Source organism: Tachypleus tridentatus, chromosome 11, assembly GCF_004210375.1.
Source record: "Tachypleus tridentatus isolate NWPU-2018 chromosome 11, ASM421037v1, whole genome shotgun sequence".
Taxonomy (NCBI): Eukaryota; Metazoa; Arthropoda; class Merostomata; order Xiphosura; family Limulidae; genus Tachypleus; species Tachypleus tridentatus.
Genome location: NC_134835.1, coordinates 75028276 through 75041865, shown reverse-complemented (window position 1 = coordinate 75041865; position 13590 = coordinate 75028276). Strand labels below are relative to the sequence as shown.

At 29.3% G+C, this 13590-nt stretch overlaps 1 protein-coding gene across 9 annotated transcripts in view; it reads left to right on the top strand.

Moving 5' to 3' along the window:
- Uggt (UDP-glucose-glycoprotein glucosyltransferase) overlaps nt 1-13590 on the top strand; it is a 93601-nt gene that overhangs the window by 20883 nt on the left and 59128 nt on the right. For all 9 annotated transcript variants that reach the window (XM_076468025.1, XM_076468021.1, XM_076468026.1 and 6 more), the window contains exons 9-15: nt 4406-4506; nt 5008-5168; nt 5865-6020; nt 9230-9316; nt 9908-10027; nt 10574-10659; nt 10815-10950. In XM_076468025.1, coding sequence (XP_076324140.1) covers nt 4406-4506; nt 5008-5168; nt 5865-6020; nt 9230-9316; nt 9908-10027; nt 10574-10659; nt 10815-10950 — 847 coding nt within the window. The remainder of the gene's footprint in view (nt 1-4405; nt 4507-5007; nt 5169-5864; nt 6021-9229; nt 9317-9907; nt 10028-10573; nt 10660-10814; nt 10951-13590) is intronic.

The window sequence follows — 13590 nt, the reverse complement described above, 5'->3', positions numbered from 1 at the left end:
CCACATGTCCAACTAGGCAAGAAGAGGATTATAGTTGTCATAATTATTACAGCACCAAACAGTGAATTGTACAGTATTATTCAGCAATGAAGGTACTTTCCAAGATGTTTTTGACCTGGCAGACTGAACTTTTTGATCAAAAATTTATTATGCAGGTCACTTCCATTTGATGTTTTCTGCCTGATTGGACTGTATACAACATAATCCAATGTATTTCAAGATGCTTACCTTAGAAATGTTTGTCCAAGTGGACTATACTTGACTAAAATCTCTTCTCTTGGATATTTTTTAACTTAGAAGAATTGTACTTATTGGTTACAATATCTTATACGAGGAATTTCCACAGGATGTTTCACCTAGAAGATCACACTTGTCTGCAGTTTTATTTACATACTTATACAGGCTCAATGTCACTTCCACCATGATGCCTTGCTGTTTCAAGTCAGGGTTATAAAGTGCTTTTCCACTGATATGATGCTGTTCTTTCCTGAATGCATCGGTGCCTGCCAGTTCAGTTCCATCTCTCTTTTTGTTAATTACTGAGTGAAGAGTGTACCTGTTCCAAAAGTAGTGCTAATACCCCTCAGGTGTGTGATTTCTTTTTATATTCGTGTGCATCAACTCTCTCAGTGAGATCACTTTTCACTTGATTAGATGTTATGTGTATTCACCAGCCTCTCTACCTTTGCAGTATGAGACTCTAGATTCAGGTGAGTGAAGGTGTGACACTGTTTTGGAAATTAACCTTTGTTTACAATGAAAATGTATTTTTGACAGAAACTTACCTCTTCTCATCCACTTTCCCTCCCTTTCTCCAAACTAATATACCAGTGTTTCTGGTTTATACCTGACAGTTCTCAAAAGTGAAGCATGTTCTGAAATGGCAGAGAGAGCTAGCTGCACTAGTGTGGAGAGTAGTCACATTCTGAAATGGTGCAGAACTGATGGGGTATAAAAGACTGCTGTGCTGTTACTTAAAAAAAAAAGGCAATGCTTAGAGAGCAGTCTAGATTCGAGATAGCTTTTGGTGAGCAAGGTAAGTACTTAGCAGAAATACATTTTCAGAGTAAGAAAATGTTAACTTTAGAATTACTTATTTTAGTAATTTAAGTTTGAACTTGCTTTTCAATATATCAGTTTAGTCAACATGAAATGTTGAGAACATCATTAACACTTTCACCTCTGTCATGGTGTTTGGAGTGTTATTTTCAAAGTATTTATTAAATAACATTTTTGCTACTTAGGTCAATGAGATTGGTATCAAAACATAGTTTATAATTTAAATCTTAAAATTATATATGTTTTAATTACCTAATTTAAAAGGAAATGTAAAGAAAAAATGTTTATCAGTTTTTCTGTGTCACATAACATGTCCGTTGTCTTATTGCTCAGTTTCTGTTTCATTACACCAATCATACAACATGTACAAGTATCTAATGGATTAGAAACTTGAATTTTGAGATACAGACAAGTTAACTATAAAATAAGAACCTCCCATCTCTATGATTTGCCAAGACATCAATATATTTAGCAAATCTACTAGAGTGGCTCCACCCTTCAAACCAATCATTTGAAAGTTCTCATATACCACCTGCTTTTAAGCAGGCCAATTATAAGCTCAAGTTTATAACCAATAGAAAGAGAATTCTCCCCTGTACATAATTTTGACAGTTGTTTTTGAGTGACTTGAAAATGTGTGACAAAATTTTGCTGAACCTGTAGGTGTGTGATCAATAAGTTGTTTCTCTGAATAGGAATGGTATTTTTCAGCCCACATATACTTCATTTATAAACTCTATTAAATTACAGGGATTTTGAGTATACTAGTAATTTTATTTGATATTTTTTTATTTTTCAAAAGTTAATGTTTGAAGCCTAAAAAAAATTATTTCTACATACCCCAATCACAATTTAAACAGGGCTTAGGATAGTACATATGCTCGAGTGCATAATTTCATAACATGGGTGTGTACACAAAATCACTGTTTTTCAATATATTTCTTATTTTCTATGTTTTAAGAAATATAACTAAAATTTAAACATTTATGAGTAAATGGTAATAAGTATATGTACATATGTAATGTATGGTAGCCAAAATAGTATACTTTTGTAGGCCAATACATAGTTATCCTTACTGCATGTGTTATTCTGATTGTCTAAATTGAGGTAAATCTAAAACCACATTCAAAACTTGACAACTTTAACACAAGGAGGTAGTAAATTTTATAAGTATGTATCTAAATAACACCATGCATAATGTTGTGAAATTCAGCAGACATCAAATAGATAAGCATTAGTACAGAAACACCTGCTATGTAAATGGATCAGTGATGCTCAGAACCTACAATGTTTATTGGACAAGCTCAACTTTGAACCATATTATTAATGTTTTCACACATTCTAATTGTAATTTTATTACCCTTGGATGTTTCTTTTGTAAGTGTTGTAGGAAACATAAGCCACTTAGTCCAATACTGTGTTCATGGAGGGAGGGCATGTATGAATCACATATTTCTGTTTCCCATTGCATTCTTGCTGTTGAGGGTGTTGTATCACAGGTGCTATGTGCAGTGATGGGCCAAAACATATGCTGAGACAGTCTGTGATGTCAGCTTTATTTATAGTGGGTTTAACTTTAGATGTTGAAAGTAAAATAAACACAGAAAACTTATAGGATATGTTTAACAGTTAACTCTCAGGTTACGTACTTTGAAACCTCGTAATTAGGAGGTTCCATAGGTTATGTAAGTAAAATATGAGTCTTGAGACAAAAAAAAGTATTTTTAATCTCAGAATGAAAATCACTTTGCTTTTGCACTAGTTAAAAATAATTGACAATTTCACGAACAAATGTTAATAAAATATACTTTATTAAAAAGTTTGACTTTTCATGTGCAAAAGCTTTGTAATTTTTACTAAAAATCTACCCAATTTTATGAAGATACACTTAATATATGAGAAGTTACTAGTATGTAAATTGTAACAAGTACAAGTTGTTACAAGTTTGGTCTGATTGGCCGAGGCTGTGTCGGTAAGTTAAATGCATATTCAGAAAGTTTATAAATTTCTATTGTTACTTATCAGTTGACAGTCTCAAAGAAACACTTGTACTAACTGCAAGTTGAAGGTATATGAGTTATTTGTGTAGAAGATGGTCATAATTCTTTGACATATTCTCCTCATCCATTACTTTCATATGATAAGTTTTGTACTTATGCAGCATTATATTTATTGTTGTGCCTGTCTTCCATTTTTATATGCCAATTGTAAAATGTATTAAAATTACTAGGTGGTACCTGTGGTACCACTATAAATAAACTTTTAATGTCACTGTTTAATTGTCTTTCATTTAAGTGCCTCTTAACTTGAAATATCTTGTACTCACAGTCTTCACAAATTAAGGTAAACTTTGCATTCAAGGACATAACTTGCTCATAACACTAACAGGTTTCACACAGGTATATAAATAGTAACACCAGTCTTTCACATAGAAAAGTCATAATAAAATTAGTAATACTAGCAGATTTTACACAGATGTAAAAGTAGTGATACTTGTCTTTCATATAGAAAAACTTGAATAAAATAAGTAACACGAGCAGGTTTCACATATATGTACAAGTACTGATACTGATCTTTCTCTTAGAAAAGCTGCAATAAAAGTAGTAACATTGGAAGTTTTCAAATAGATGATCATATTGCAATACTAGCCTTTCATTGTGCAAAATCATAAAATTTGTAATAATACAACTAGTAACACTAACATATTTCACGCAGATGCACCAGCAGTGACACTGGTCTTCAATGTAGAAAAGCTGTAATAAATTAGTAACACTAGTTGGTTTCATACAGAAGAACAAGTAATGATGCCCATCTTTCATGTAGAATACCCACATTACAACTAGAAATTTTTCAAATGAATTTGTTTTATCACAGCTTTACCATTGTTTGTTCAGAAATTATGTTGCTTTGTAATTCATTATAGGACATATGAATACAAAAGTTCCTGTCTTTTATGGAAAAAAAATATAAAAAAATCACATCACTGATCACAATTTACTTTTTGCAGTAATAAATGTTTTTGAAATCTAAATGCATAATGTTTAGTAATAATTGCTACCAATTTTTATGTTCTTGTAAGCTATGAAAATTCAATAAGTTTCTTTTCTATCAAATGCTTTTTTTGCAATTAATAAGTCTTTTTAAAAGGTTATGATCCTTCTAAAATATTACTCTTGAGCAATTTACTTATATCATTACATAATTAGAAATGTATTTTTCAAAATTGCTGCTGTTATATGTAGAAAAAAATTTTGAGTAACTAAATAATGTACCATAATATAGTATAGGATGTTAACATTGAGAATAATAATGGTATATGCATCTTTATTTGTAATGTTATTCACAGTGACCTGTATCCTGAGAAAAAGACTGAACTTGAAAACTTCAAAAACTTTGTACTTGATAGCACAAAAGAGGTAGCAACACTGAAAGTTTGGGAATTGCAAGGTATGCAGTAGATAGACTTGGCATCAGAGTATTGGACACTTGTATGAATTAAGTGGAAAAAATGCAATTATTTTCTTATGTGCATCTCATTTTAGAACATTTCTGGCAACCTGAAAATTTCTTTTTATGAAATGAAATCGAGAATAAAAGTGTATAGCTTCAGAATTTAGAAAGTATTGTTATATTTTGTGATCTTTTTGTTAATTTGATGATCCTTTCTTAAAAATTAAAATTTAGGATAAAAAAGTAAGGGTGCTTATTGCTTTTTTTATTAAATTTCAAAGAAATCCAAACCAGTAAAGTGATAGATAATTCAAAGTAACTGAAACCAAAAAGGCATTTTTCAACAGAAAACTGTTAAAGGAAAAGATAATTAGAGAAATCGTAATAACGTGCCAAACTTTTGAGTGAGTGACGCTTGTGTATTATTCTATGAAAAACATTTTGTTTAGACTTTAGTCTCATTATAGATGTAAGATTTAACCTTTTCTGTATGAACAGAACTTAGTTTACAAGCTGCCCAGAAGATCATCAGTTCACCTGTGGAGGAAAGTTTAAAAGTGATGCAAGATATTGCCCAAAACTTTCCAACCCAAGCTCGTTCCCTTGTCCACATAAGTGTTAAGCCTGAGATAAAAAAAGAAATTGATAAAAACCAGCAGGTTTGTTCAGTCTTTAATGTTTTAACAGATAGTTATATTGAAAATACTGTTTTTATGTATCATAAAGATTTGACAAATTATATTAGAAACCATTTGAAAGGAAGATTATTACAGATTGTGGTTCTTAACATTGTATTAAATACTAAATTTAAAATATAATTGTCATACAATTTTTTACTTAAGTTGCAGTGAAAATAGTTTTAATGTATTTGCTGTTTTTCATCAATTAATGTTATAAATAAAATGAAATTCTTAAAGTAAGGTATACTTGTTTTCCATCACTTTTTAATAAGCATTTTATTGTATCTGGTATGGAGGCATGTGCATTATTTTGAGTGGCAGCAGAAAAGTTTCATTTTATTAGAGTATTTGTTTTATGAATTTCAGTTTTAAAATTTTTACAATCAAAAAGTGTACCTGTTGTATACATTTTTAGACTTTTGAAGTATTTGTTATCAGATTAAAACTTTAGGAATTATAGCTAAAATCTTGCAATGATTTCCAGTATGGTGTGACAGGAAAACTATTCAGTGAATGTAATACATAAAAAATCTCATTTATGTCATGCTTTTTATGTTCTTCAGTATTAATCAGACATTTTTTGTGAAAAGTGTTTTTTTTGGCTTACAAAAAAATTTAATAGTGAAAATGTATATTAATTGTTGTGTGCTTTTTATTATTTTTATGTATTTCCAGATGTTTATGCAGCATCATAATTTGGCACCTTCTGATGTGGCTCTTTTTATCAATGGCATGTACTTTGACATGGAAATCACGGATGTTTTCTCACTCGTGCAAGTACTGAAGCAGGAAACCAAACTTCTAGAGGGTCTACATAACATTGGTATACCTGTACGTGTTAAATTCTGTGCTTGAGATTTTTATTTTTGCTGGAAAGCTGTCTTTTGTTCATTAATTGACATACACTAATTTCTTTTTTCCCTTTTTTGCAGGATGAATAATTTTTCAAATTACATGCAACTTAATAAAACTTATGAATAGTGCATGGTTTTACTTTTAAGAATCACCCAGTTTTATCTACTTTTCTATTATTTTGCATTTTGAAATTTTCAAACTTGTACAGAATGTTTTGAAAAAAAATGAAAAATACTCCTTTTTGCTTTAGAATTTCATTTTTTTGTTGTTTTAAGAGTTCAGTTTTATGTATATTACTTTTATCTTGATTGGCGACCATTAACATATTACTAGTTATAGCTGTAAATCATAAAAAACGGAGAAAACTAACTTAAGATATGTATCACTGTTTTACAGCCTGACCTATCACAGCTCCATTGATCATGTTAGTAACAATATTGTGGGTTTAGATAAGTTTAAATCTATTAAGTATTTATTTTCCATAAGTGATAAGTTATTTTACTTGCATATGTTGTTTGAATATGACAAAGTTAACTGTGATATTCAGTAAATAAAGATCCGAGTCATTTGAGTTACTGAAATATTTTGCCTTCACCAACTGTACTCTCCAACTGGCCATTCCTGACGTTTTAGTCCCAGAAGAAAATTTTCAAAGACTCAAAGAATGTATGGAATGTAAAGAAGCTGTAAAGGAACCAATATTTGTGGTTCATTTTTAGATTCTCTTAATATCCTATTAAATTCTGTTGTTTTCTACACAAGTTAAGCCTAATTACTTTACCATTAAATTAGAAATTACTGTTACTTCTCAAACCTCTTTATTCATTCAAATGATGTAAATAGTTTATAATCTACTTTGTCCAGTGGTATTTGAACTTTTCCTGTCGTTTTTCTAGAGCAAAGTTTCATGAGTGGATACATATTCATTCAGCAAGGATCAAAATTTAATGTTGAGCAGTAGAATGCCAACAACAACAATAAACATTTGATACATGCATGTTAACAAACAGTTCTCGAACACTTCAGAATATACGTTTTATCTTCAGCAAGTTATATGGAAGATAAGATATTAAAAAAAGATAAAAATTTCAAAAGTTTCAACGTGTTTTTATAGAGTAACTAAAATAAAGGAATAAAGTCAATTAAAATAAGAAAGGCTAGGATAGTGTGATAGTTGTAACAGTATCATAAAAATTATTCAAAACAGACATAAGTGTAGGAAATTTGTGTAATGTAATCCTCTCAGGCCTATCTTTGGATTTGACTCACAGCTAACATAACTCTCTTCATATTTTATTCAAAAAATAAAATTTGTTGGTGAAATTGTTTCAAATCTGAGAGGAACATTCCTAAAAGTTTGTAGTTTTAGAAAAGAAAAAAAAATGTACTATTATTTCTAAATAAAAAATTATGTAGTTATTTGCACTTGGAGTCTTAATAGTTAACCCACAAGGTGATTTTTTTATGTTCAGTATAAAATTATTTATTATCTTTCAGTTTTTACATTTCATTTGCAAGATCTGTAAAGCGTCTCAATGAATATCAAACGTTTTTAAAAGTAACTGTTTATATTTTATGAATAACTGTAATGAAATATAAGTGGCATTATAGAGGTTACATACATGTATATATACACGCGTGTGTGTGTGTGTGTGTGATAGAATGCATAGGGGTAGGTGACAGGTTTTAAACCTAAATGGATTTTAAATTTTGAAAGATGATTTAAATATCATTCAAAGTTGAACCTATGGATAAAAGACTTCAGTATGAAACTTTATGTAAAAAAGGGGATGATTGGTCATGATAGGTATTTGTCTACAGTATATGGTTTCTTTGGGGGGTCAATTTTGTTAGAAATGAACAAACATGTTAGGGCTTGAATAAAATGCAAGAGATAGGATAGCCTTTGTTTTTAAAAATATTCTGTAAGCTCTTTTTTTTTTTTGGTAGAAGTAGAGGGATAATCAGAGTAGATGTAATCTGCTCTGTTGAGAAGTCTGAATTTTAGGCTACATTTTGAGGAGTCTAGAATAAAACTATTGAAACAGCTAGGTAAGCCTGTGTGTTTTCTTATGATAAAAAGCTGTTGTAAACTGGTTATCTAACTTGCTAAATTAGATGTCAAGAAAAGACACCCTAATATTTATTTTACAGGTGAAATTGAAACTGAAAAAAGAATAAATTGCTTATCATGATCTTTTTTTGTTTTGTATTTTTAGTTGACTTTATCCTTCTACTCTGTATTTTAATAACTCTTTACAAAATATTGGAATTTTTATATTTTTGTATGTAATATTTTATGTTGTTCAGTATAGCTTGCTGAAAATATAATGTGTATTCCATAATGTTCAAGAATTAAATGTTAGTTACTATACACACGCATGCTATGTGTTTGTTCTTCACTAGTGGTTTTTTTTTTAGACCATGAGCTGTATGGTCATAAAAGGTTGTGAACAAAATACTGTACTAGTAAACTTGGATAAATAGAAGGAAAACTATCTGATTGGCAGAAAATATCTATAAGTATATTGTTTACAGACAAGATTCACCAGAGTTATGCATAATGTAAATTTAAATTATTTTCATTCTTTTTTGCAAATTATGGAAAATGTTACAAAGTGACAACACATCAATATTTAAATAAAACAAAAGTTTGAGTAATAAATTATATTTGAAGTGGTTATGGTTAGAATTATTAGTTTTACTTTAATTTTAAAGTTTATTTTACAGGTGTGTACACAATACTGGAAGGTAATCTCTGGTCCAGTTGAGATTAATTATAATTGTACGCTATTCTAATAGTTCGTAAATATTGTAAAAACATGGTGGACCATAAAACCTGTGCAGTATCTCACTTCAAAGTAGATATCTAGTTTGTGTAACATTGGGTATGCTTATTCACAGTTAATGATAGTAAAGGATTGTGGATCATTCAGAAAGGTTTTTACCCAGTTTGTTATGCAAAACTGCTTGACTTCTGGTAAACATGAAATGTATAAGGTAATAATTATTATTAGTTAAAGGTTTTTTAGTAGGTTTCAGAATTTACTTTTTGAACAAATGTGCCTAATCAATCCAGGGTATTATTTAACCCTAACTCATATTAGCCTAATGAACATCTCTGACTCTACAAATGATCCAGACATGTAGTGAACTGTATCTTTTATTATTTGTGTGTATTTTAGGAAGTAGCTGTTTCAAAACTTTTAAAGCTTGACATGACAGAAGACAAAGTGGATTATGCTGTGGACATCAGAGATTCTGCTGTTATGGTTAGTTGGGAAAAATGATTGATCATTGTATTGGTTGCATAGAATTACTTGAACCAAAGTCATTTGAAATTATTTTGATCAAAGATTTTTTTTAATGTTAACTGTTATTGATTAAAATAAATTGTATACAAAATGTAACAGTCTTTATTGGTTATTTGAACACACATTTAACTTTAAAATTTTTAATCTGTATTATAACATATTCTGTCTGCAATTAATAAATTGAAAGAACATTTCTTACTTTAAGATTTACAAATATCCTGTGATTTTCAATTGAAATTGGTGAAACAAATGGTTAAGCACAACATTTATTACCTATTGATTTTAATCTATATATTCTCTCAATGTTTATTTTGGCTTTTCAATTTGAATTATGTAATGAAAACAAAACAGTATTTTCACTGTGAACTAGTTATAAAACATGTTCTGACAGAAGGAATACTTGAATGTATGGTAATTTATTTATCACTTATATCTGAAATATACAGTTTATATTGAAATGAAAACAGGTCAGAGAAAACTTTTATGAAACAAACTGTTATGGTTTTAATATTACGATTGATTTAAAACATGTTTTTTTTCATGTTACAGTATGTGAATGATATAGAATCAGACAAACAGTATAGGAATTGGCCTAGTAGCATACACGATTTGCTTCGACCATCATACCCAGGAATGCTGCGAAATGTTAGAAAGAACATATATCATTTGGTAATTTTTTTTTTAATTTTAGTTTCCATTGTAGTTACATTCATTATTCAACCTACTAAATGTTTAACATTCATTGGGGAAAACTTTCTCAAAACGTTGCTTTTTCAGCAGTCATGCAGTTGCTGATACTAAAAGTTCTATAGGTGTCAGAATCTTTGAAATTGTTTCTGTCAAAAAAAAAAAACTTTGACAAGTAAAGTTGTTTGCCAGAACAATTACAAACCTAAATGTAGCAGTGATGCAAATAGATATCAAAGAGTATCCATATTTTAAAGAATTATTAGTAAAATTAGCAAGTTATTAATTTTATGGCCAAAACATTTAAGATCAATCATTTTTAAACATTTATGCTCGTATACAACTTACTATATGTAATTGAACTTTAACTTATATTAAATTTGTATTAGAGGTTATATGTCATTATGTGTAAAAACTTTAAACCATCTGGAATTTTAACTAGAATGCTTTTTCTGTGTGTGGGCTAGAATAAACCATGTATTTGATAAAATTTTAAAAATATAAACATAAAACATCTTACATTTTCAGGTGATAGTGGCTGATCCTTCACAGAGTGATGTGAGAGACATCTACAGGCTCGCAGAATCATTTTATGTGCACAAGGCTCCCGTCAGGTAAAAAAGTAATTTAATCTAAAAAAATACTGAGATCTTCAGGAAGTTCTACACATGTAGCTTGAAATATTTATAACATGCTTCTGTTATATACACAAATGTATGTCTATCCTGTGTTTTTAATATTACTACAAATATCTTAATATATTTTTTAGGATAGGATTGGTGTTTGCTGTGAATTCCAATGCATCAGTTGATGGCTTCAGTGACCCTGGGGTAGCATTATTGAATTCATACAATTTCATTGCCCAGGACAAAACAGCATATGAAGGACTGTCTTTTATCACTGATGTATGTTATTTTACCTTCATTTTCTTAGTTTGATTTTATAAATTTATTTTCCCTTTTAGTTAATTGTATGATTCATTATTATACTGTGAACTTTATAAATACTTTTGTTTTTACCTGACCTTTGTTTTATTTTTGTGTGTGATAAAATGTTTGTTATTCAAGGTGTTGTATTGTTATCGAATCTTATCTTTGCTTAAATTTAATTTATTTACTGCAGTCAACATGTTTACAATAGTTAACATAAAAATCTTTATTTTTATTTTCTATCATTAACCTGAATTCAAGGAGTTATGATTTGGAGCCATTGGTTTGCCATAAGAGTGGCTTTTGGATTCTTCTGTTTAATCAGATGAAGAGTAGCCCAAAAGTTGATGTTGGTTGCTGTTGAGTAAGCTTTTCTCCATCTAGTCTCAATTTAAAATTAGGGATAGCCATGAGCATATAGTCCTTATGTAACTTTGCATAAAATTTTGAAACAAATATTTTTCTTTCACGGATAGTTTTGAACCCTTTCCAGACAAATCACGGGTCAAAAGCCATGACATCATGTTTATTGACTTGCATTCAAAATTTTAATGAACTACTATTTTACAAGTTTACATCCTTAAGTTTGGTATCAAACTGTAGATTATAATTCAAATTTTCATTTTATACATTATTTAATTTCTTAATTTAAAAAAATATTAAACAAAACACCTAAACATTGATTTCTGTGTGTTTGTGTGTTTGACATATGTTGAATGCAGCACTGATTAAAATCATATATTTGTGACATCAAAACAAAGTGTATAGATAGTTTTGTATAAGTTAGGAACTTAAATCACCAATATTGACAAGATAGAACATAAAATAAAAATCTTTTATCTTTTCTATTTGCTGAGCAATCACTGAGTGAATCAAACAGAGTGGCCCCATTCGCCTCTTTCCATTTGTTGGAAATGGTCTCTTATATATACTTCTACATATGAGTTGACAATAACCAATTGGAATTTCAGAATGTTCTCTCAGTGATTTTCTCAGACATTTTTCCTTTTTTTCAAGACAAACCTTCAAGCTGGTAAACAGAATTTTTAGTCTCTGTGTGATTTTGTGTTTTTTTGATACAAATGTAGTTTAGTATTAAATTTGATAAATTACAATAGAATTTTGTGGTATCAATGGTATAATTTGTGATATTTTGGTTATTTGGATGTATATATAAAACATAAAAGAAATTTAATTTCACATCTTTCACATGCAAAATGAAAATTACTTTACATGTTAGAGAGGCCACTTTGAAGAAAAAATGAGGCAAAAGAAAAATACTGTGCAAAAATTTTTTAAAAAGGCACAAGAAAAATAGTGATTAACGAATCTTAAGACTTAATAAAAACCTGATATTTTCTGTATAAAGGCCTCATAATGGTTACTAGTAATCTGTAAAATTTGATGAACGTATGGTTACTAATTTAAAAATAATAGAATGAAAACTGTAATAAGCACAAAATGGTTACAAGTCAGTCCCAAAAAACAAAGCCTGTACTGAAAGAGTTAAAATTATTTTAAGTATAACTGTGTATGTGCTGTACAAATGTTAATTCTTTAAGTTTAACAGTAATGAATTGGAAAGTTTTATATGTAAAGTGCACATTTATGTAATTAAGAAGAATTGAATGTTTAATATTTAATTTTAAAATCCAGTAATGTTTCATAACACTTCAGTAAGATTATCTTTTGAAGGATTATTGTGAATGTGTGATTGGATAATTTATGCATGATTGTTAAAAAGTTTTAGGTGTTTGGTATTATACTACATTGAAAATAATTATTGCATTAATGTTGTATAGACTTGCAAGTTTTTTAACATATTTCAAAAACCAAATCTGCTCATCTTTTCATACTTATTTTGAAATTTTAGCAAAATATCTTCAGGATACTTTCATTAGTTATTAAGGTTTGCATAGTTCAAGAAAGTTGTGGAAGATTGTAAGCATGTTTCTCAGTACTGGAAATTATGGAAAATCAATGGTTTTTATGTGTAGGTCATAAAAAGTCCTTAAAAGTCTAACTTCACTGCTTCGACATCACCCATTTTTATTGGAACAAACTGTCTCAACCATTATGTTTATCTCATTTTCTCAAACAATTATCACTGGAAAGTGGTAAATATATTTACTTGGGAACACTAAACAATGATATGTTTTGAATGATGTAATTTGGTTTGCAAACAAGCACATTCCATTTCACTGTTGTTTTAACACTCCTACGAAAAGTGGGGCCTAATAGGCCCCAGAGCAACTTGAAAGGTTATTAATATTAGGCTAATAATTTTGTATTTAAATGAAATTGCTATTTAAATCCATTAAGGAATGGATTAATGAGATTCCCACTGTCCCTATCTACTATCTAGCGAAACCATAGCCAGGGGAACGGGCTTGGAGAAATCAGGACTAGAAACGTTTTTTCGTAGGAGTGTTAATGAAATTGTTAATCCAAAATTATAAAATTTTCCATAGACATTTCAGAAATTTTCTAATTTCATCTTCAGCATGAACACTTCAAAAATAATTAACACATTTTTAGCTTAAGTTTGTTTTCAGTTAAAATTCATCAATAAATTAAAGGGAGAGAGAAATGCAAATCCAACTGGGAGCATTATAA